This window comes from Diceros bicornis, chromosome 20 (assembly GCF_020826845.1).
Source record: "Diceros bicornis minor isolate mBicDic1 chromosome 20, mDicBic1.mat.cur, whole genome shotgun sequence".
Classification (NCBI taxonomy): domain Eukaryota; kingdom Metazoa; phylum Chordata; class Mammalia; order Perissodactyla; family Rhinocerotidae; genus Diceros; species Diceros bicornis.
This window is the reverse complement of record NC_080759.1, coordinates 10,973,973-10,997,807: the sequence shown is the minus strand read 5'-3', so window position 1 is coordinate 10,997,807 and position 23,835 is coordinate 10,973,973. Positions and strand designations below refer to the sequence as shown.

The window sequence follows — 23,835 nt, the reverse complement described above, 5'->3', positions numbered from 1 at the left end:
GTGCACTTAACTGCTACGCCACAGGGCCGGTCCCAAGCTAAAACTTTTAAAAATGAAATTCTGAAGTGTTTTTGATTTATAGTTCCATTGTCCACTGTGGTATCCATTAGCTACAAGTAGCTATTTAAATTTAAATTAAAAATTTGAGCTTCTTTGTTACACTAGCCACGTTTCAAATGCTCAGTACCACATCCATCTAGTTAGTGGCTACCATGTTGAACCGCGCGGGTTGTTTCCATCATTACAGAAAGTTTCACTGGAGAGCACTGGTGTATAGAAATAGTGATATTGGGGCCGGCCCAGTGGCGCAAGCGGTTAAGTGCGCGCGCTCTGCTGCGGCGGCCCGGGGTTTGTCGGTTCTGATCCCGGGCGTGCACAGACGCACCTCTTGGCAAGCCATGCTGTGGTGACGTCCCATATAAATTGGAGGAAGATAGGCACGGATGTTAGCCTAGGGCCAGTTTTCCTCAGCATAAAAAAGAGGAGGATTGGCAGATGTTAGCTAAGGGCTGATATTCCTCACCAAAAGAAAAAAAAAGAAAGAAATAGTGATATTGTGGGTTTATTTATTTTTTTATTTTTTTAAATTTTTTGTTTATTGCAATAACATTGGTTTATAACATTGTATAAATTTCAGGTGTACATCATTGTACTTCTATTTCTGCATAGATTACATCATGTTCACCACCCAAGTACTAATTACAACCCATCACCACACACATGTGCCAAATTATCCCTTTCGCCCTCCTCCCTCCCTTCCCCTCTGGTAACCACCAATCCAATGTCTGTCTCTATGTGTTTGTTTATTGTTGTTATTATCTACTACTTAATGAAGGAAATCATACGGTATTTGACCTTCTCCCTCTGACTTATTTCACTTTGCATTATACCCTCAATGTCCATCCATGTTGTCACAAATGGCTGGATTTCATCATTTCTTGTGGCTGAGTAGTATTCCATTGTGTATATATACCACATCTTCTTTATCCATTCGTCCCTTGATGGGCACTTAGGTTGCTTCCAAGTCTTGGCTATTGTGAATAACGCTGCAGTGAACACAGGGGTGCATGTATCTTTACGCGTTGGTGTTTTCAAGTTCTTTGGATAAATACCCAGCAGTGGAATAGCTGGATCATATGGTAGTTCTATCCTTGATTTTTTGAGGAATCTCCATGCTGTTTTCCATAGTGGCTGCACCAGTTTGCACTCCCACCAGCAATGTATGAGAGTTCCCTTCTCTCCACATCCTCTCCAACACATGTTGTTTCCTGTCTTGTTAATTATAGCCATTCTGATGGGTGTGAGGTGACATCTCATTGTAGTTTTGATTTGTATTTCCTTGATAGTTAGTGATTTTGAACATCTTTTCAGGTGTCTGTTGGCCATCTGTATATCTTCTTTGGAGAAATGTCTGTTCAGGTCTTTTGCCCATTTTTTAATTGGGTTGTTAGTTTTTTTGTTGTTGAGATGCATGAGTTCTTTATATATTTTGGAGGTTAAGCCCTTATCAGATGTATGGTTTGCAAATATCTTCTCCCAATTGTTAGGTTGTCTTTTCGTTTTGTTGATGGTTTCCTTTGCTGTGCAGAAGCTTTTTAGTTTGATATAGTCCCATTTGTTTATTTTTTCTATTGTTTCTCTTGCCCGCTCAGACATGGTGCTTGAAAATATGTAGCTAAGACCGATGTGGAAGAGCATACTGCCTATGTTTTCTTCTAGAAGTTTCATAGTTTCAGGTCTTACATTCAAGTCTTTAATCCATTTGGAGTTAATTTTTGTGTATGGTGTAAGGTAAGGGTCTACTTTTATTTTTTTGCACGTGGCTATCCAGTTTTCCCAGCACCATTTGTTGAAGAGACTTGCTTTTCTCCATTGTATGTTCTTGGCTCCTTTGTCGAAGATTACCTGTCCATAGATGTGTGGGTTTATTTCTGGGCTTTTGAGTCTATTCCATTGATCTGTGTGTCTGTTTTTGTGCCAGTACCATGCTGTTTTGGTTACTATAGCCTTGTAGTATATTTTGAAACCAGGGAGTGTGATACCTCCAGCTTTGTTCTTTCTTCTCAGGATTCCTTTAGCTACTCGGGGTCTTTATGTTGTTCCATATAAATATATTGTGGGTTTATAATAGCATCTTTATTCCTGAAAATTCAAATACGTTCAAAGTACATCGTTTATCTTCAAAGTTATCCTGTGAGCTAGTATTTACTACAGGAAAAAACTCTTGGCTTTTGAATGTACTAAATGGATCACATCATTCAATACACTATTATGTACGTTGAACCTGATATGACATAGTTGTGAAAAGGTTTTTAGGTTTGTCCCAGTGAACTTATTACTCATTTAGTATAATTTCTATCTATAAGGTACTGTTTGGAGTTATGGTGGCAGAATGGATAAATGGATATATAGAATATAATCATGGTTAGACTGTGCTAAGTGTGTAAGAAAAGTACTAATGAAAGTATTAAGTGCTATAGAAATTTAGAAAAGAGATACTTTATGGCTACAAAGAACCAAGGATGTTCTTTAATGTTTGGGGAGCCACCAAAGGCTTTTTAACAGAGTGTTACTTGTGATAGAGCTGTGTATGAGAATTATCTGGCAATGGCTATTGAGTTCTCAAAGTTTGAAGGCTTTTGAATAGTGATAGTAGAAAATGCAGACTAGAAGTTCTGCAAGAATATTATAGATGTTGTGTATAAATATCCCTGACTATAAGGAATGGAGAAGAGGGAACAGCCACATAACCATGCCTGAATAGGATGATGATGCCATTAACAGAAATAGGGATGTTAAGAGAACAAAGAGACTTGCAAGGACAAGTTTATTTTTGGATAGGTGGAATTTGAACATTTGACAAGACCTTCAGGTAGACATATTCAATAGGTAGTTGGAAATGTGGATCTTTAGCTCAGAAAAGAAATCAAAGCTAGATTATAAATTGGAGAATTGCCGACATTAAACATAAACATTGAAAAAAATGCAGTATCCAGGGAAAGAGTTAGAAAGGAAAAATGTATGAGCTAACTGCAGGAAGATTAATTGATGTGAGCAAAGGAGACAGAAAGGAGGGAGGAGATTTAGGAGACTGCAATTCTAGAAGCCCAGGTGTAATAATATATAGACGGTCCCCAACTTACAGTGGTTCCACTTAGGATTTTTCCGATTTTTTAAAAAAAATTTTATTGAGGTCATAATAGTTTATAACATTGTGAAATTTCATTTGTACATTATCATTTGTCAGTCACCATATAAATGTGCCCCTTTACCCCTGTTCCCCCCCTCCTCCCACCAAACCCCTTCCCCTCTGGTAACCACTAATCTGTTCTCTTTGTCCATGTGTCAGTTTATCTTCCACGTATGAGTGAAATCACATTGTGTTTGTTTCTCTGTCTGGCTTATTACACTTAACATAATACCTTCAAGGTCCATCCATGTTGTTGCAAATGGGACGATTTTGTCTTTTTATGGCTGAGTATATATATGTGTGTATATATACACCACATCTTCTTTATCCATTCATCCGTTTATGGGCACTTGGGTTGCTTCCACGTCTTGGCTGTTGTAGATAATGCTGCAGTGAACATAGGGGTGCATAACTCTCTTTGAATTGTTGATTTTAAGTTCTTTGGATAAATAGCCAGTAGTGGGATAGCTGGGTCGTTTGGTATTACTATTTTTGATTTTTTGAGAAATTTCCGTACTGTTTTCCATAGTGGCTGCACCAGTTTGCATTCCCATCAGTAGTGTATGCGAGATCCCATTTCTCCACATCTTCTCCAACATTTATTATTTTTTGTCCTGGTGATTATAGCCATTCTAACAGGTGTAAGGTGGTATCTCATTGTAGTTTTGATTTGCATTTCCCTGATGATTAGCAATATGGAACATCTTTCCTGTGGCCATTGGCCATCTGTATATCTTCTTTGGAAAAATGTCTTCATATCATCTGCCCATTTTTTGATCAGGTTGTTTTTTGTTGTTGAGTTGTGTGAGTTCTTTATATATTTTGGAGATGAACTGCTTGTCAGATATATGATTTCCAAATATTTTCTCCCAGTTGGTGGGTTGTCTTTTCGTTTTGTTTCTGATTTCCTTTGCCTTGCACAGAAGCTCTTTAGTCTGATAAAATCCAACTTGTTTATTTTTCCCTTTGTTTCCCTTGCCCAAGTAGACACGGTATTTGAAAAGATCCTTCTAAGGCTGATGTCAAAGAGTGTACTGTCTATATTTTCTTCTAGCAGTTTTATGGTTTTGGGTCTTACCTTCAGGTCTTTGATCCATTTTGAATTAATTTTTGTGTATGGTGAAAGATAATGGTCTGCTTTCGTTCTTTTGCGTGTGACTGTCCAGTTTTCCCAGCACCATTTATTGAAGAGAGTTTCCTTTCTCTATTGTATATTCTTAGCTCCTTTGTTTAAGATTAGCTGTCTGTAGATGTGTGGTTTTATTTTTCAGCTTTCAATTCTGTTCCATTAATCTGTGTGTCTGTTTTTGCACCAATACCATGCTCTTTTGATTACTATAGCTTTGTAGTATATTTTGAAGTCAGGGATTGTAATGCCTCCAGCTTTGTTCTTTTTTCTCAGGATTGCTTTAGCTGTTTGGGGTCTTTTTTTGCCCCAGATAAATTTTAGGATTCTTTCTTCTATTTCCCTGAAGAATGATATTGGGATTCTGGTTGAGATTGTGTTGAATCTGTAGATTGCTTTAGGTAGTGTGGACATTTTAACTATGTTTATTCTTCCAATCCATGTGCATGGGGTATCTTCCCATTTCTTTATGTCATCCTCGATTTCTTTCAATAATGTCTTATAGTTTTCATTGTATAGGTCTTTCACCTCCTTGGTTAAATTTATTTCTAAATATTTTATTCTTTTTGTTGCAATTGTAAATGGGATTGTCTTTTTGAGTTCTCTTTCTGTTAGTTCATCGTTAGAGTATAGAAATGCAACTCATTTTTGTAAGTTGATTTTGTATCCTGCAGCTTTGCTGTGGTTGTTGATTATTTCTAATAGTTTTCCAATGGATTCTTTAGAGTTTTCTATATATAAAATCATGTCATCTGTAAACAGCGAAAGTTTCACTTCTTCATTGCCTATTTGGATTCCTTTTATTTCTTTTTCTTGCCTAATTGCTCTGGCCAGAACTTCCAGCACTATGTTGAATAACAGTGGTGAGGGTGGGCACTGTTGTCTTGTTCCTGTTCTCAGAGGAATGGCTTTCAGTTTTTCCCTGTTGAGTATGATGTTGGCTGTGTATGGCCTTTATCACCTTGAGGTACTTTGCTTCAATACCCGTTTTGTTGAGAGTTTTATGATAAATGGATGTTGGATTTTGTCAGATGCTTTCTCTGCATCTATTGAGATGATCTTGTGGTTTTTATTCCTCATTTTGTTAATGTGGTGTATCACATTGATTGATTTGTGGGTATTGAACCATCACTGTGTCCCTGGTATAAATCTCACTTGATCATGGTGTATGATCTTTCTAATGTATTTCAGTATTCGGTTTGCCAATATTTTTTTTTTTTAAAGATTTTATTTATTTATTTTTCCCCCCAAAGCCCCAGTAGATAGTTGTGTGTCACAGCTGCACATCCTTCCAGTTGCTGCATGTGGGACGCGGCCTCAGCATGGCCGGAGAAGCAGCGCATCGGTGCGAGCCCGGGATCCGAACCTGGGTCGCCAGCAGCGGAGCGCGCCCACTCAACCACTAAGCCACGGGGCCAGCCCTCGGTTTGCCAATATTTTGTTGAGGATTTTTGCATCTGTGTTGATCAGCGATATTGGCCTGTAATTCTCCTTCTTTGTGTTGTCCTTGTCTGGCTTTGGTATCAGGGTGATGTTGGCCTTGTAGAATGTGTTAGGAAGTGTTCCGTCTTCCTCGGTTTTTTGGAATAGTTTGAGAAGGTTAGGTATTAAATCCTCTTTGAATGTTTGGTAGAATTCTCCAGAGAAGCCATCTGGTCCTGGACTTTTGTTTTTTGGAAGGTTTTTGATTACTGTTCATTCTCTTGTGATTGGTCTTTTCAGATTCTCTATTTCTTCCTGATTCAGTTTTGGGAGGTTGTATGAGTCTAAGAATTTATCCATTTCTTCTAGATTGACCAATTTATTGGCATATAGTTTTTCATAGTATTCTCTTATAATCCTTTGTATTCATGTGGTATCCATTGTAATTCCTCCTCTTTCATTTCTAATTTTATTTATTTCAGCATTCTCTCTTTTTTTCTTATTGAGTCTGGCTAAGGGTTTGTCAATTTTGTTTATCTTCTCAAAGAAGTAACTCTTAGTTTCATTGATCCTTTCTACAGTTTTTTTTTTTTTGGTTTCAATTTCATTTATTTCTGCTGTAATTTTTATTATTTTCCTCCTTCTGCTGACTTTGGGCCTTGTTTGTTCTTCTTTTTCTAATTCTTTTAGGTATAGTTTAAGATTTCTTTTTTGAGATTTTTCTTGTTTGTTAAGGTTGGTCTATATTGCTATGAATTTCCCGCTTAGGACTGCTTTTGCTGCATCCCATATGAGTTGGTATGGTGTATTTTCATTTTCATTTGTCTCCAGATGTTTTTTGATTTCTCCTTTAATTTTTTCAGTGATCCATTGGTCATTCAGTAGCATGTTGTTTAGTCTCCACATATTTGTGACTTTCCCAGCTGTTTTCTTGTAGTTGATTTCTAGTTTCGTAGCAGTATGGTCGGAAAAGATGCTTGATATGATTTCAGTCTTCTTAAATTTACAGAGGCTTGCGTTGTTGACCATATGTTGTGACATATGGTCTATCCTTGAGAATGTTTCATGTGCACTTGAGAAGAATGTGTATTCTGCTTCTGAATGGAGTGTTCTATATATATCTATTATGTCCATCTGGTCTAGTTTTTCTTGTAATTCCACTATTTCCTTGTTGATTTTCTTCTGGATGATCTATCTATTGATGTAAGTGGAGTGTTAAGGTCACCTACTATTATTGTGTTGTTGTTGACATCTTCTTTTAAGTCAGTTAGTAGTTGCTTTATGTATTTTGGTGCTCCCGTGTTGGGTGCATATATATTTATAAGTGTCATGTCTTTTTGGTGGAGTGTCCCTTTTATCATTATATACTGCCCCTCTTTGTCTCTCATTGCTTTTTTCTTGAAGTCTACTTTGTCTGATGTAAGTATGGCAACACCTGCTTTCTTTTGTTTGCCATTAGCTTGGAGTATTGTCTTCCATCCCTTCGCTCTGACCCTGTGTTTGTCTTTAGAACTGAGATGTGTTTCCTGGAGGCAGCATATTGTTGGGTCTTCTTTTTAAATCTGTCCGGCCACTCTGTCTTTTGATTGGAGAATTCAATCCATTTACATTTAGAGTTATTATTGATATATGAGGGTTTATTGATATATGAGGGCTTAATGCTGCCATTTTATGACTTGTTTACTGGTTGGTCTTTATTTCCCTTGTTTCTTGTCCTGTGTATTTTGGACTACCAATTTAGTTTGGTAGTTCTCTATGATGATTTTCTGTTTATTTATCATTTGTGTCTGTGTTCTGATTGTTTGTTTAGTTGTTATCATGAGGTTTGTATAAAATATCTTGTAGATGGGATAGTCCATTTTCTGATAGCCTCTTAGTTCCTTAGTCTAAGCCAGTTGCATCTCTTTCCTCTTCCCCTTCTAAGTTGTTGTTGTCACAACTTATTCTATCTTGTGTTGTGAGTTTGTGGTTAAAATCACAAATTATAATTATTTTTGATGTTTTCCTTCCCTTTATCTTTAACGTTATAATTGTTTGCTAACCTGTTGTGATAGAGAGCTACAATTTCCTGATTTTGTTTGCCTACTTATCTCCTTGCTCAAGGCTTTGTAAACCCTTTTTTGTTTTTTTTTTCATGTATGAGGGCCTTCTTGATCATTTCTTTTAGGGGGTGTCTTGTGGCAATGAATTCCCTTAGCTTTTGTTTATCTGGGAAAGTTTTTATTTCTCCATCATATCTGAAGGATATTTTCACTAGATAAGAGTATTCTTGGCTGAAAGTTTTTGTCTTTCAGAATTTTGAATGGATCATTCCATCTCTCCTGGCCCGTCAGGTTTCTGCTGAGAAATCTGCTCCAAGCCTGATAGGGATTCCTTTGTAAGTTCTTTTCTTCTGCCTTGCAGTCCTTTATATTTTTTCTTTGTCATTGACTTCTGCCAGTTTTATGACTATATGCCTTGGAGAAGGTCTTTTTACATTGATGTATTTAGGAGTTCTGTTAGCTTCTCCTACTTGTATTTCCAGCTCCTTCCCTACGTTTGGGAAGTTCTCAGCTATCATTTCTTTGAACAAGCTCTCTGCTTCTTTCTCCCTCTCTTCTCCCTCTGGAATACCTATAATCCTTGTGTTGCATTTCCTAATTGAGTCAGATATTTCTCAGAAAATTTCTTCATTTCTTGTCAGTCTTAATTCTCTCTCCTTCTCCATCTGAAGTGTTTCTATATTTCTGTCCTCCAAGCTGGTAATTCTGTCCTCCATAATATTAGCTCTGTTATTCATGGATTCCATATTTTTCCTTATCCCATCCATTGTGTCTTTCATATCCAGCATTTCTGATTGGTTTTTCTTTATAGTTTCAATATCTTTTGTGAAGAATTTCCTCTGTTCATTAAATTTGTTCCTGATTTCATTGAACTGTCTGTATTTTCTTGTAACTCGTTGAGATTTTTTTTTGATAGCTATTTTGAAATCTCTGCCGTTTAGATGGTAATTTTCTGTGCCTTCCGGATTGATTTCTGGGTGCTTGTCATTTTCCTGCTGCTCTGGAGTATTAATATATTTCTTCACAGTATTTGATGGCATGGATTTGTGCCTTTGCATAATGATAGTATTTGGTCGCAGATTCCACCTGCCACCACTGGAGGGGGCTCAGGAGTTGTGTGTTCTGAGCCTGCCGCAATCTCTGGCATCTGTAGCTGCTGCTTTTCTAATGTATATGCAGGGGCCCTGGCCAACCAGCTGAGCTGGAGCACTGGGCTGGGGGAGGGGTGCTCTCTTTCACGTGCACAATCCTGGGGGCATTCTTGCTCTGCCTTTACTATCTGCTCTTCTGGGGTGCTGGCCTGATGAAGACACCCCCACAATAGCTTAGCCTCCTCCCTGTGTGGCTTTCACACTGGCTGTGAGGGAACTTGGAGAGCGAATGCTTTCCTGCAGACAGCCAGCCCCCCCTTCTTTTCTCAGAGTCGCGCACCCACAATCCTGCACCGTTGGTCACTGGTGGGGAGGGAGAGATCTGTTTACCTCTTTCCACTTCCTCCCAGGGGGTCCAGTACCTCAACCTTCAGACGTATGGCAGCGTGGGTCTTTTGTGTTGTGTAAATGTCCTCTGTTGGTTTATGAATGTCCTTTACATTGTGTCTTGGGGGGAGTCTAAGGGAAGTGCTCACTCCGCTATCGTGCTGACATCACTCCCTGATATTTTCACTTTACTGTGGTGTGAAAGCTATAGGCATTCAGTAGAAACCGTGCTTTGAATTCTGAATTTTGATCTTTTCCCGAGCTAGCATTATGCAATGTGATACTGTCTCACGATGCTGGGCAGCAGCAGTGAGCTGCAGCTCCCAGTCAGCCACATGATCATGAGGGTGAACAAGCAATACACTGACAACCATTCTGTACCCATACAACCATTCTGTTTTTCACTTTCAGTACAGTATTCAATAAATTACATGAGATATTCACCACTTTATTATAAAATTGGCTTTGTGCTAGATGATTTTGCCCAACTGTGAGCTAATGTGTGTGTTCTGAACACGTTTAAGGTAGGCGAGGCTAAGCTATGATGTTCTGTAGGTTAGGGGTATTAAATGCATTTTTTATTTAACAGTATTTTCAGTTTACGATAGCTTTATCAGGACGTAATCCCATTGTAAGTCACGGAAGATCTGTAATTTCATGATGGAGAAAGTCTGGTCATCAATTTAAATGCTGCATATATCAAAGATTAGGACAGACCATTTGCCCCTTCTTGTCCTATTCTTTCATTCTTTACATTCCTTCTGTCATTAAGTCCTATTAATCCCAAAATTTGTGTCAGATTCTTTTTCTCTTTACCAGCCATCACTGCCATTGCCCGAGGACAGAGGTGGTTATTCCTCTTCAGGACTACTGTCATAGCTAGATTTCTTTCCACCAGTCTCTTTTTCTTCCCATACATTTTTTTGTTTTTTGCTGAGGTGGATTTGCCCTGAGCTAACATCGGTGCCAGTCTTCCTCTATTTTTCAGTATGTGGGCCACCAGCACAACGTGGCTGCTAATAGAGTGGTGTAGGTCCGTGTCTGGGAACCAAACCTGGGCCCCCAAAGCAGAGTGCACCAAACTTAACCACTAGGCCACCAGGGCGAGCCCCTCTTCCTACATTTTTAATACCAGAGTTACTATTTTAAAAGATAATCTGATCTTGTGAGTTCCTGGCTTGGCACCTTCCAAGACGACCAACACATCCTTAACTGAGTCCATACTCAGAGCATAACCTTTCACCATGCAATCCATTCTCCTTTTCTGTCTCTCCTGCCACTTACCCTGAGCTCCAACTGCATGGAGCTGACTTGCCATACCTTTTCTTATTTCCATGCTTTCCTCTGCTCAGAATGTCATTTCCCTCTTATCTCACCCTTCAAGACTAAACTGAAGTTACATTCTTTTCTTGTTCTGCTAATTAGTTGTCTAACTCTTTCCATTGTAGTACAATCTTTTTTTTTTTTTTAAAGATTTTATTTATTTATTTTCCCCCCAAAGCCCCAGTTGTTTGTCATAGCTGCACATCCTTCTAGTTGCTGTATGTGGGACACGGCCTCAGCATGGCCGGAGAAGTGGTGCGTTGGTGCACGCCCAGGATCCGAACCCAGGCTGCCAGCAGCGGAGCGCACGCACTTAACCGCTAAGCCACGGGGCCAGCCCCCATTGTAGTACAGTCTTGAACAGTGGTTGGCAAACTGTGGCCTATGGTCCAAATCCAGTGCACTGCCTGTTTTTGTGTGGCTTGCGAGCTAAGAACAGTTTTTACATTATTAAAAGGTTGAATAAAAATCAAAAGAAGAAGAATATTTCATGACGTGAAAAGTTAGATGAAATTCAGTTTGGCACACAGCCATGGTCACTTTACATACTGTCTGTGGCTACTTTTGTGCCACGACAGCAGAGTTGAGTAGTTGAAACAGAAACATGGCCCGCAAAGCATAAAATACTTACCCTGTGGCCTTTTTACTGAAATAGTTTGCTAACTCCCATCAATATCTTTACTAGGACACTTATGAGTACCTAAGAGTCCTAGTACTTTTAACAGAACACCTTTTTAAGACCTTTTATTTATTTTCATCATATTAACTGGGAATAATTTAACCTGCAGAACATCTTGATTTTATATACAGTATATACAATGTAAAATTTCTCTATTAATATTTGTTGACAACCAGGTCTTTTTTTTTTTTTTTGGCTATCTAACAACATTCACTGGTAGATAGGATGATTGCCAAATGCTAGAGAAAAATTCAGAGAGAGTAATAAAAAATTCTGTCTTCGAATTGGGCAAAAATTACCATTAATTCACTTGAGTGGAAGAACACCTCAGTCTGTCTCATTCCTTGGAACCTAGTGATCCTTGAGGGAATAAATTTGAGGATTAGGAAGAGACTTTTTGTTGGAGCACCCTCACTAAACTGAGATTTTTGATGACAGGGATTGTGTTTTATTCATTTCTGTTTCTCTGGCACTTGACATAGTACCCAGCATTTGGTAATCATTAGTACACTTGAATTAAAGCCTGTCACAGAAAATTATCCCAGAGGCACTTCAGCATATTGTTAATAATTGCCATAGTTTTATTGCCATATCTTAAAAAATTTATAGTCATATACTAGTTTTAGTCACTATTACCATAAAAAGGTTTTGTTCATGTTCTAAATATTCTTTTCTCTTTGAGTTTCTTATGACTTAATCTTTATTCATTTAAGACACCAAAACTTATTTTTATAAATATTTTCCCTCTTTTTTCTTTAAATTAGGAATCTGAAGAACTTTCTTCTGATGAAGAGATGAAAATGGCAGAGATGCGACCACCGTTAATTGAAACCTCTATTAACCAGCCAAAAGTGGTAGCACTTAGTAATAACAAAAAAGGTTAGATGTTGAAGGAAAGCGCTAAGAATAGAAAGGGGCTGAATAAAATTTATAGATTTTTTTGGAGTCAATTTTAATAAAATGTAATTGTTATTTAAAACACTTTTTTAGAGACAGTTTTTAAAACATATCTTTCTAAAGATCTGTTCCTTACCTCTCTTGTTTTTAAAGAAAAATCTTGAGGGGCCGGCCCGGTGGCGCAAGCGGTTAAGTGCGCGCGCTCCGCTGTGGCGGCCCGGGGTTCGCTGGTTCGGATCCCGGGCGCGCACCGACGCACTGCTTGGCAAGCCATGCTGTGGCGGCGTCCCATATAAAGTGGAGGAAGATGGGCACAGATGTTAGCCCAGGGCCATCTTCCTCAGCAAAAAAAGAGGAGGATTGGCGGATGTTAGCACAGGGCTGATCTCCTCACAAAAAAAAAAAAAAAAAAAGATAAAGAAAAATCTTGATAGATCTTTTTTTTCCCTCATGCAAGTTTACTTATAAGGGCATGGTCTTTGTAGGCAGACAAACCTAGGTTTTGATTCCATTTCTACCACTTATTTGCTATGTGATCCTTGAGCTGCTTAATTTTATCCATGTGTGCGTATCTAATTTGACATACAATGAGGCTAATGAAAGATTTTGTGAGTACCAAATGTGCTATATTATTCAATGTGCTCATCTAGTGCAGTTCCTGATGTATAGTAGATGCTGCTTATTCTATCCCAAAACTTTTTTTTAAACCACCCCCAGCGATTCTTTCATGTAACATAGAACCTCAGACTCTTAGAAATGAAAAGGAACTTGAAAGGTATTTATCCTTACTTTTTATCCTTTCCTTGCTTCTCCCCACTAATACCTGAACCTCTCTATATTATCTCCACCAAATATTTATCCAGCCTTGGCCTTTATGGCATTAATGAAACTTACTATCAAGGTGGCCCTTGGATAGCTTGGGTTTCATGATAATGATGGTAGTGATATTTGTTGAGTATTTACTAGTTGCTAATTACTATGCTAAATATTTTACATGTTATTATCTGGTTGTCATAATTGCCCCCTGATAAGGAGGTGGAAGAAGAGGAATATATCTAGGAAAGAACTTCAGTGCTGTATAGTTTAACAGTATTTTAAAAATTCAGAATCCAAAACTTAAATACCTTCAAGTTGAAGAGCCCCCTGTGCTACTATTTTCAACTGTAAACACAATCCAGACTACTTGAACTGAGATATTTGCAACAGCAAATATATCCTTAATTCATATAATCTCCTGTGACTGTGTCTATATATACTATTTCTGTGATTTGGCTAGAATTGAGTTAGTTAAAAAGAACCTTTAGAGTTGTAAAGATATTAAGTTATCTTTTTATTACTACTTATAAAAAATACTACTTTTTATACTACCTGCCTATAATGGAATATGAATATTGTTTATTTCTATTTATATAATTGTTACAAAACCATCTCACATATTGAGAGTTCACTATTCATATACAGTTCTTTGAAATGATTTAAAAATGTGGAGAGCTGACCTTGATTTGTCCGTGAAAATTCCTTGATTTGTTTGGTGTTTGTTTTTTGATTGACTACACTGGTCATTTTTATTGTCAGAATAGATGAAAACAATTCCACACATGTATGAAATACTTTCTTCCTCCAGATAAGTTTACCAAAGCTATGAACTGTACTATGTACATTTTATTATTATGACTTTTTAAAATTATAAATGAGTGGAAAAGCATATTCACTAAAACTAATTGATGGCCTAGAAAACATTGCGTAATGTCATCTTGTCAGTATTTAAAACTAAATCAAATTATGAGTAACCCTACATTGATTATATTTTTAAAAAACTAAAGGTATCATCACTTGTAAATTACTTCATCTTTCTGTATATTAGGACTGAATTTTCAGAGGTGCCTCTGGTAATCTTCTTATCCATGTAATTCTTTACCCTATATATTGAACAGGGCAATATAAATGCCATTTGTCATCACTGGGAAGTATTTCACACAATTTCTTGGTGACTTTATCAACGGCTTAAGTTTTTTTGTTTCAGATGATACAAAGGATACAGATTCTTTATCAGATGAAGTTACACATAATAGCAATCAGAATAACAGCAACTGTTCCTCTCCATCTCGGATGTCTGATTCAGTTTCTCTTAATACTGATAGTAGTCAAGATACCTCACTCTGCTCTCCAGTGAAACAAACTCATATTGGTATTAATTCCAAAATCAGGTTTGTGAACGTCTTAACAAAATAACTTATTTATACAATAAATAGAGATAGTAAGGCAAATAAATATATACGACTAAAACATAAAGGATTTCACAAATTAATGTTATAGAAGTGGTTCAGGCAGTATATGGTTTCTTCCCCATTTTATTACTAATTAGTTTTATACATTACCATTTTAAATTGGTCTTTTAAATAGGGAAGAAAAGATTTAAAATATATTCTAATTCTTTTCATTAAAAGGTTGAACCAGTTTTACAATATTCCTAGGTATTACAACATAAACAGCCTATTTGGAGTAATTCAAATCGAGAGGGGTATTTTTAGAGATAGAAATGCAAAATTATTTTTTGGGGATGCCATTAAAACTAAAAAGTATTCAGATACTTTTGATTAGTGCTGTATCTTTGGCTTAGACTTAAATTTGTAGGTCGAACTCTCTGAAACAAGATTTGATTCATATAGGCTGGGATTTTGCCGAAGTTTAAAACAAATTTATTATTTGGGCTCGCAAGAAGTTTGGTTATCAGAGGAAGACTAGGCCATTTTACCTTCATGTTAATCTATCAGCTAGAGTGCTTGATAGAAAGATATGGGTTACTACTGAACCCAAAGCTTATTGTATGGATGTTGTTAACTATTTTGTAGAGTTAAATTGTTCTTAAATTCCAGGCATATTTAAGTCAAATTTTTGCATGTATTGATTTGTATTGTTGTAAAAGGAAGGTGAATTTTATGTCTCAAAATGAGTTTAGCTATTATGTAGTTGTAATTATGATTAATCGTTTATATCTATTCTCTGAATTTGAGGCTAAGACCTCAAATATTAATATTAAATTTTAATTTTTACAACCTCTTAGATGTTAAGATAATGATTAATTTGTTGAATAATGAAATTTTACTGATATTTTTGGGAAGTAGTTTCGTATTTTCTAAATCATGTTTTTCATGTAATGAAGTAAAGGCTAAAAAAAGGATATAGCCACACCTTTTTGTATTGTATTTCTAATCACGAATATTATCTGTTTACTTAATGGGAAGATCAGTATTAAGGAATATTTGTTGAAACATAACTTAAATATTTATACAAGAGGACACAAATGTTTTCCTATCACCAAGTAGAAATAAAATATTTTCTATAGTTTTGAAATGGCATATTTATAAATATTTGCCAAATACAATGTAGTCACTTAAAAGAGTGATTAGGTTTAGTTTCTCTTTTGATCTTTCTTCATATTTTATAGATCTTTGAGTGATTGTTTAGTTCTTTGTATAATTTCCTTATCTATATTTTTGAATCTAATAATAACTACTTAATGTGATTAACTATGGTTAATAATGTAAGGTTTCAGAATTTGTAAAAATGTTCTGTGTTCTTGACTCAACTATTCAAATTATTGGCTTTTTCTCCAAATATCTGTCTGTCTTTCAAGCATTTCATGTTTTAGCACATTTGTGAAAAGATGCAGCAGTGGAAGAGGATATGTAATAAGTCCATTTTTCTTCACTGTTTAGCTCTATTAAAGTATAATTATGACAAAGTGATTTATGATGTTAATGAAAATTAATCTTGTCTATGAATTTAATATGTTTTACTTGTCTTCATTTACTATAACTCTATATTATTTAAGTATTATAATAATATTTTTAAATTACATGCTTGATAATAAATACCTTTCATCTGTGATTCCCTTCAACTCTTTTAACTCTGTGTACCTACACGTTAATTAGTTATTAATGTTCCCCCTTACTAAGAAAACTGGGCTTTATGATGTTTGTGATAAAATTATCTTTGTTTTAGGCAAGAAGATGAAAATTTTAACAGCCTGTTACAAAACGGAGATATTTTAAACCATTCAACGGAGGAAAAATTCAAGGTTCGTGATAAGAAAGATTTTAACTTACCTGAATATGATTTGAATATTGAAGAGCGATTAGCTCTTATTGACAAAGATGGTGACTCAGCACCCACATCTGATGAGTCTCACAAATTGGACCATATCAACATGAATCTTAATAAACTTGTTGCTAATGATACATTTCAACCAGAGATAGTGGAAAGATCAAAGACACAGGATATAGAGTTTGGAACTGGCTTTTTAAGCATTAATGCTAAAGGAGAAGCTGAGTGTTTAGAAAATGGAAACAAGTATCCTAACCTAGGATGCATGAATAAGGTAAGTGGACATTCTGAGGAAACTCCACAGTCTACTCGCAGACCTGAACCACATGACACTGACTCTTCTGTTGATGTGGGTATTTCCAAAAGCACCGAAGATCTCTCCCCTCAGAGAAGTGGGCCAGTTGGATCTGTTGTGAAATCTCATAGCATAACTAACATGGAGACTGGAGGGCTAAAAATCTATGACATTCTTAGTGATAATGGACCTCAGCAGCCAAATGCAACAGTTAAAGTAACGTCTACTATTGATGGAAAAAATATAGTCAGGAGCAAGTCCGCTACACTTTTGTATGATCAACCATTGCAAGTATTTACAGGTTCTTCTTCATCTTCTGATTTAATATCAGGTACAAAGGCAATTTTCAAGTTTGATTCAAATCATAATCCTGAAGAGCCAAATACAGTAAGAGGCCCGACAACAGGTGGCCCACAATCTGCGCCTCAAATATATGGTCCTCCACAATATAATATCCAGTACAGTAGCAGTGTTGCAGTCAAGGACACTTTGTGGCACTCCAAACAAAATCCCCAAATAGATCATGTCAGTTTTCCTCCTCAGCGCCTTCCTAGATCAGAAAGCACAGAAAATCACAGTTATGCTAAACATTCTGCCAATATGAATTTTTCTAACCACAACAACGTTCGAGCTAATACTGGATACCATTTACATCAGAGACTTGGCCCAGGAAGACATGGGGAAATGTGGGCCATCTCACCAAATGACCGACTCGTTCCTGGAGCAACTCGAACTACAATTCAGCGACAAAGTAGTGTGTCCTCTACAGCCTCTGTAAATCTCGGGGAGCCAGGTCCCACAAGGAGGACCCAAATTCCTGAAGGAGATTATTTATCATACAGAGAGTTACATTCAGTGGGAAGAACTCCTCCAGTGATGTCAGGATCACAGAGACCTCTTTCTGCACGAACCTACAGCATTGATGGTCCAAATGCATCAAGGCCTCTGAGTGCTCGACCCTCTGTTAGTGAAATACCAGAGAGAACTATGTCAGTCAGTGATTTCAATTATTCACGAACTAGTCCTTCAAAAAGACCAAATGCAAGAGTTGGTTCTGAGCATTCTTTATTAGATCCTCCAGGAAAAACTAAGGTTCCTCATGATTGGCGAGAACAAGTACTACGACACATTGAGGCCAAAAAGTTAGAAAAGGTAATTAAACATGAATTTTTCATTCTCCTCTTCATGAATTTACTAGTTTTCCTTAAAAATATTTGGCATTCTGGGGCCGGCCCGGTGGCGCAAGCGGTTAAGTGCGCGCGCTCCGCTGCGGCCGCCCGGGGATTCGCTGGTGCGGATCCCGGGTGCGCACCGACGCACTGCTTGGCAAGCCATGCTGTGGCGGCGTCCCATATAAAGTGGAGGAAGATGGGCACAGATGTTAGCCCAGGGCCAGTCTTCCTCAGGAAAAAGAGGAGGATTGGCGGATGTTAGCACAGGGCTGATCTTCTCACAAAAAAAAAAAAAAAAAAAATATTTGGCATTCTTTGTTATTTAAACCAGGGAAAACAAGTTGCTCTGAATTATTGAACATATACTTATATTCTAGTTTTTACTTGGTGCTGAGAATAGAGTTCCAAGTTTAGATTTAGCCATACTCAAAACAGTTGAAATGGTAGTATAAGCTGCTTTCCCTTCTCTTCTTCCCCAGTGTTTTCCAGTGGGCTTACATTCATTTTATGTATTTATGTGCGTATCTCTTGTAGATTGTGCCACACATACTATAAATAATACATGTATATACATGTGTACCTCTGTTTAGCATTTTCTGACCTCCCATTCTCATTTATTAAGAATTTTTGACTATATAAATACGTGTATGAAAGTAGCAGTTACTGTATAGTTAACAGAATAACAAGAAATGTATTGTAAATGTAAACGTTTTATCTAAGGTTTTTTCCCCAGTCCATCTTATATGACTAACACTGTCACTGACACAGATGGCTTCTGGCATGGCGTTTACTCTTGACTTTCCTGAACTGCATTTCTGACCTATTTGAACTCAGGTGTCTATGGCTCTAGTGTAGTCTGGAAATCATTGGTAAAATAACTTATGCTCATGCTCAGTTTATAGCTTTATTTGTATATGTCCATTTTTTGAAAGGAGTTAAAAATTTTTTTTTAATCCTGTAAAACTGATATATTAGTGCCATAGTTCTCTGGCCCAAGTATATAAGGTATATTCTTTATTTAAGATTTGGCTTCATATCTCTCAGTGGATTTTACCCAAGAATTACCTTTACCTCTGTTTGTTAAATATAAGATAGGTTTTTATTTTTATTTATTTTTTTTTAATTATTTATTTATTTATTTTTTTTCCCCAAAGCCCCAGTAAATAGTTGTATGTCATACCTGCACATCCTTCTAGTTGCTGTATGTGGGATGCGGCCTCAGCATGGCCGGAGAAGTGGTGCGTCGGTGCGCGCCCGGATCCGAACCCGGGCCACCAGCAGCAGAGCGCACGCACTTAACCACTAAGCCACAGGGATGGTCCTAAGATAGGTTTTTAAAAACAGCTGAACGTATATAACCTCAGTTAGTCGTTATATTAAAAAATTCCTTAAGTCAAATTTTTCAGAAATAAATGCCTAAAACATGATCAGTACCTTATATCAATTCACACTGAACCTCTGCCTGTAAATGTTAGCTCTTTTCAGTGCTATCCTCTCAGCTTTAAATAGCTGAGCATCTGTAGGCATTAGAGGACTTCATTCTCATGTGTCCGTTTTGTTTCAGCTGTGACTCTGCACATACTGTTTGAGGCTCTTTGAACTTGTGTGCATTTTCTAAGAAATTTGGAAATTTCTTAAGCAGAGTAGTAACTGTTTTATAATTAAACTTCTGATGATAGTGTGGAACTGGATTTTGAGGAGGAAGAGGCTATAGTTAGTTGATGAATTGAGTTATGAGGCTGTGAAGTGAGAAAAAGTATCAGTGGAATTGAGACAAAGGAACAAATTCAAGAGGCAGTTCTGAAATAGACTGTATAAGAGTTTACTTCTGATTGGAATGTTCCTGTAATCAGTCATTGAGGAAAAAGGATTAAGCTTGAGATTGGTGCCTTGAATAATTGGTTGTTGGGAATGCCATTAACTGTTAACGGACATAGAGGAGGAATAGCAAATTTAGAGGAAGAGATGAGTTTGGTTATCATTATATTAGTTGACATCTCAGATGGCTGTCCTCCCACTACTTCTTTCCTGTCTGACAGGGATGTGCCTGGACTTTAGTAAATAGGAAGCAAGCAGCAGCCACCTCGTCGTTCATTGTGCCTCTCTGCTTTTTATGTTTGGAAATTTGTTGCTTGCAGAGTCCATGAGAGTAGTTTCCCACTTGGGCGCACTGGTAATTTGGAGGTGAGAATTAGTTCAGTGAAATTAAGAAAAGCTTTGTGAGGACACAAGGCAACATGATTTAGACTCCAAACTTGAAAGCATTGGTTGAAAATGGTGGAGGGTGATGGAAGATCTCTACTCCCTCCTCTGCAACTCCACCTCTCTCCCCCAAACGTAATTTTGATGGCATGGGTGGACATTTGAAAAATTTCCCCAGAGGATTTCACAATGCTGGCCCTACTTCTAGAGGTAAGTCCCCAAATCAAAAGTTGCTTCTTTAGCTGGCTGGGAGTTTAGTAATAATACAGAAATGGGTAAGTTATTAAAGCTTACTTGGTTTTTAAATCTTGTAGTAGTAGTAACCCCTCCTTCTGCTCCCCCAACAAACTACCTGGAACCCAAATATATAAAAGAGATCTCACCTCAGAAAACTCAAGACCTATTTAATTAAACTGATCAACAGACATTGAAAAGGAATAAACATTTTTGTTTCAAAGTTGAATTTTTGCTAATATTCCTTATTATATTAAAAAGTCAGATGAGAAGTGCTCAACCAGAATATGATGAACGCAACATGGTAATTTCCATGTTCACTTGCTGTTGTACAACTATTAGCATGTAATGAACAACAATGCCCAGGACCTATGCTCAGTACCTAATTGAGCTCTGCACAATGTGTTGATTTGTTGTGACGGTGGGCAGTTTTATGTGGATGTCTATCGGCAAGCCTGAATTCAAAACCAGACCTGTTCTGAGCTTCAGTGTTTTTAGTCAGTGATGTATTTGCAGAAACCTCATATATGTTCAAAGATGACAGAAAAAGCCTAGTTCCAAAATCTATGTATCATTGAAAAGAGTCAGGTCAGTCAGGCCACTCAAGTTAACAATATGTTAAAACTGTGTATAGCACGTGAGTGTGTGTTGTTTATATATATATATATAAAATGTGTGTGTGTGTATAATTTATTTTTACATACCAATCAAATGTTTTTGAAACTTCTGAATTGCCTGTGCCATATTCTTATTCTTTGTGAAATGGTTTGGGAAAATACAGACCTGGCCTAGTAAGTTGAGCTTTTTCTTTAGTCATTACTTTAGAATCCAGAAAATAATGGAAAGTGTACATTGTAATTTTATAGATCCTTTTCATTGTGGATGTCATATTAATGTTTCTTGGTACTACAGATCAACTTCATAATCTGGAGAAGGTATATATTCCCTAAGAGTAATATAGAAATGCTTGTGTGGCATTTCTGTATTTGTTAATAACAAGCCATGCTCAAAAGGTCGTTTCTCCCAGTTTATCAGACTCTCAATCCTCAGGGACATGACTAAAAGCATCCACATGAAAGAACAGCATTTAACACCTGGGAATAAGCAAGCAGGAACAATGAGAATCAGGCAGTGCATTTTTTGAGGTACATTTTTCAGGCAGCTCTGGGATTAGTGACTAGACATTTGTTTAATATGTCTTTGAATGGGAAAAAATTTTTACACGTGTATTTTCTATTTTTTCTGATAATTATAGAGCAGTGGGAGCCTTTTAAGTCTTACATCCTAAAACTGTGTGTATGTTAAACTTTTCTCTAAGACATTTTTCTAAATGTGGAAGATAACTTTTTTTAAAATTGGCATTGGCCAAGAGCCAAGTATTTGCTGCAAATATATTTTGTGCTATATTATGTATATTTAAACTCTATTTAGTAATAAGACAGAATTAATTTCTGTAAAATGAAGCAGACTCTCTAGGAGTCCATTTTCACCTAGAAATAACTGGCTGTTGGTAAAATTTATTTTTATGGAGAAATTAGTTTGTATTCCATGTATAACCATATATTTACCGATACATCTAGGTAGAACATCAATTCCTATTTTCTGACAAACTTCTAATGAGATATGTTAGGAGTAAAGGAAATAATAGCATAAAAGCAGCTACATATGTTTGTACTTTCTTCTTTGGTGTTTAAACATGTGAATGGTTGGATTTACATGTAATCCGTGTGTTCATGTGTGTTGTCATAAATATATGGTAAACAGTGCCAGTTTCTTCCAGTGGCACTGAAAATTAAGTGTTGTATGATAATTCTGTGTGTCATTGGGGTTCCTTGTAAATATCTCTATGTATATAACGTGTCTTGTGCATTTTGCATGCTACACTAATCTCTGTTAAATCTATCCCTTCTTTATTCAGAGCATGCTGTCAAGGTCCTTTAATTCCAATTTTACTGCTGTAAACAACTTTCACTATGGCAGCTCTAGGGATCTGCATGGCAGCCAAGGCAGTCTTGCCTTGAGTATTGCAGACGGAAGAGGTGCTGGTGGGCACATTTTTCGAGTGAGTACCTATAGTAGAGCAGTACTTTTAGTACATAGAAGAGGGAAAAAAAAACCCCACGTTTTAATGTTTCTAGAAAATAAACTTTTACTGTGGGTTAGATATCTTGATTAACTCCCAGTTCTTCCATGGCTTAGTTCTAAAACTTTCTGCAAAGCTGATTTAATCTTTCTCTCTTAAGTTTCTATGATCTTAACTAAGGATGTAGTCAGCTCTTGTTTATGTAAAAAGGGATGAGCAATAGGAATAACTTATCTGAGAGGTTTTTAAAAATTATTATTCTTTGCAGTGTTTTCTCTTAATAAGATTAGCTTGCTCTCTCTAACTCAAGGTTTTAAGCCTATGCCATATGTAATCCACAGAGGGGTTGTGGGGAAGAATAATTTTCACTTTAGTGATTGAGAGTTGGCAAATAAAAAGCACTACCTGGAACTAAGTTTAATCATAATTCACTGAGTATAATTAAATGTGAGGCTGGAGAAATTGTATAATAAGTACCAATGAAAAGGCAAAACCCAAATCCTTTATTACCCACATTTCACCATGGTCATTAGTTGTGAAGAATAAAGGTTTATTCTTTTAATGAAAGTTTAAGGGTAGGAGATAACAATGGCAGAGGAGCAAGAACAGAACAAACTCGGGCATAGCTCTGTTTTAAGATTTTTCTCTCCATAACAGTTTGAGGTGGTAGCATGGCCTCTAAATAAATATTTCCTTTTGCCCCCTCCTTCCGTTCTGAAAAGACCTTTCTCCCCTCATAACCTTATTTTCTTTCCTCCCCACAGTTTTCTCTCCATGCTGACTCTGCTTACTTCCGGGCCCTTTGCTTTCCCCTGAGCTTCCTCCCCTCCCCGCAGCTTTTTGAGTCCCTCCTGGCTTTGCCCTGTCGTGCTCTAGGGTAGGAGCATCCTCTGGGATTCTCTTTGCTCTGGCTGGGCCTCGCCTGTCTCACTCTGTCTGCCCTCTGTCACCTGCCACCACTTGGTTTCTATGTTGTGTTATAGTGGCAGCAATCGTTTCATAACTTATCAGTTTGAAACAGGGAGAGAGAAGGGTGATGGCTGTTAAGCCCTACATTTCTGGTACTCATTCCAACTGAAGCCACAGAGTAAATACCAGGGGCTTCTGTTAACTTGGGTAATCTTTATAGTCAGCTGGAAAAATTTTTCTTTCCAAATTCTTATACAGTAACAGTTTTTGCTTGTTATTCTTAAATTTAGAGGCTTTGAGTCTGTTGCGTTTTACTTTTTCATTCATAATATACTTGTTCTTTTAAAGACTAGATAAACATAGCTGTACATTCAGGCTTGAGATTAAACTCCAGGCTGTGAGCTAAGTTGATTATTATGCATTCTGAAAGCACATCTCAAAAAACAGAGAAGGAAAATCAAGTATTGATTGCATAAATACACAGAATTAGATGAAACCACATCTAAAAATGCTAAGCCATGGTTTGAACTAGCAACTAACTATGCATGATAGATCTGTTGCAGATATGGTTTCCAAGATTAAATTATAAACCCTTAGGTTTATATGTATCCTGTGGCATATCGTAATGAAGTAGATTTCAGATTATTTTTCAACATGATAAAGTAGTTTTCATATC

At 36.9% G+C, this 23,835-nt stretch overlaps 1 protein-coding gene across 12 annotated transcripts in view; it reads left to right on the top strand.

The window, feature by feature from the left end:
* Positions 1–23,835, top strand: part of ERBIN (erbb2 interacting protein) — a 126,737-nt gene that overhangs the window by 95,444 nt on the left and 7,458 nt on the right. For 5 of the 12 annotated variants that reach the window (XM_058563951.1, XM_058563949.1, XM_058563954.1 and 2 more), the window contains 4 exons: positions 12,025–12,139; positions 14,181–14,364; positions 16,163–17,711; positions 22,086–22,229. In XM_058563951.1, coding sequence (XP_058419934.1) covers positions 12,025–12,139; positions 14,181–14,364; positions 16,163–17,711; positions 22,086–22,229 — 1,992 coding nt within the window. The remainder of the gene's footprint in view (positions 1–12,024; positions 12,140–14,180; positions 14,365–16,162; positions 17,712–22,085; positions 22,230–23,835) is intronic. The other 7 variants (XM_058563956.1, XM_058563958.1, XM_058563957.1 and 4 more) reach the window with 3 other exon arrangements.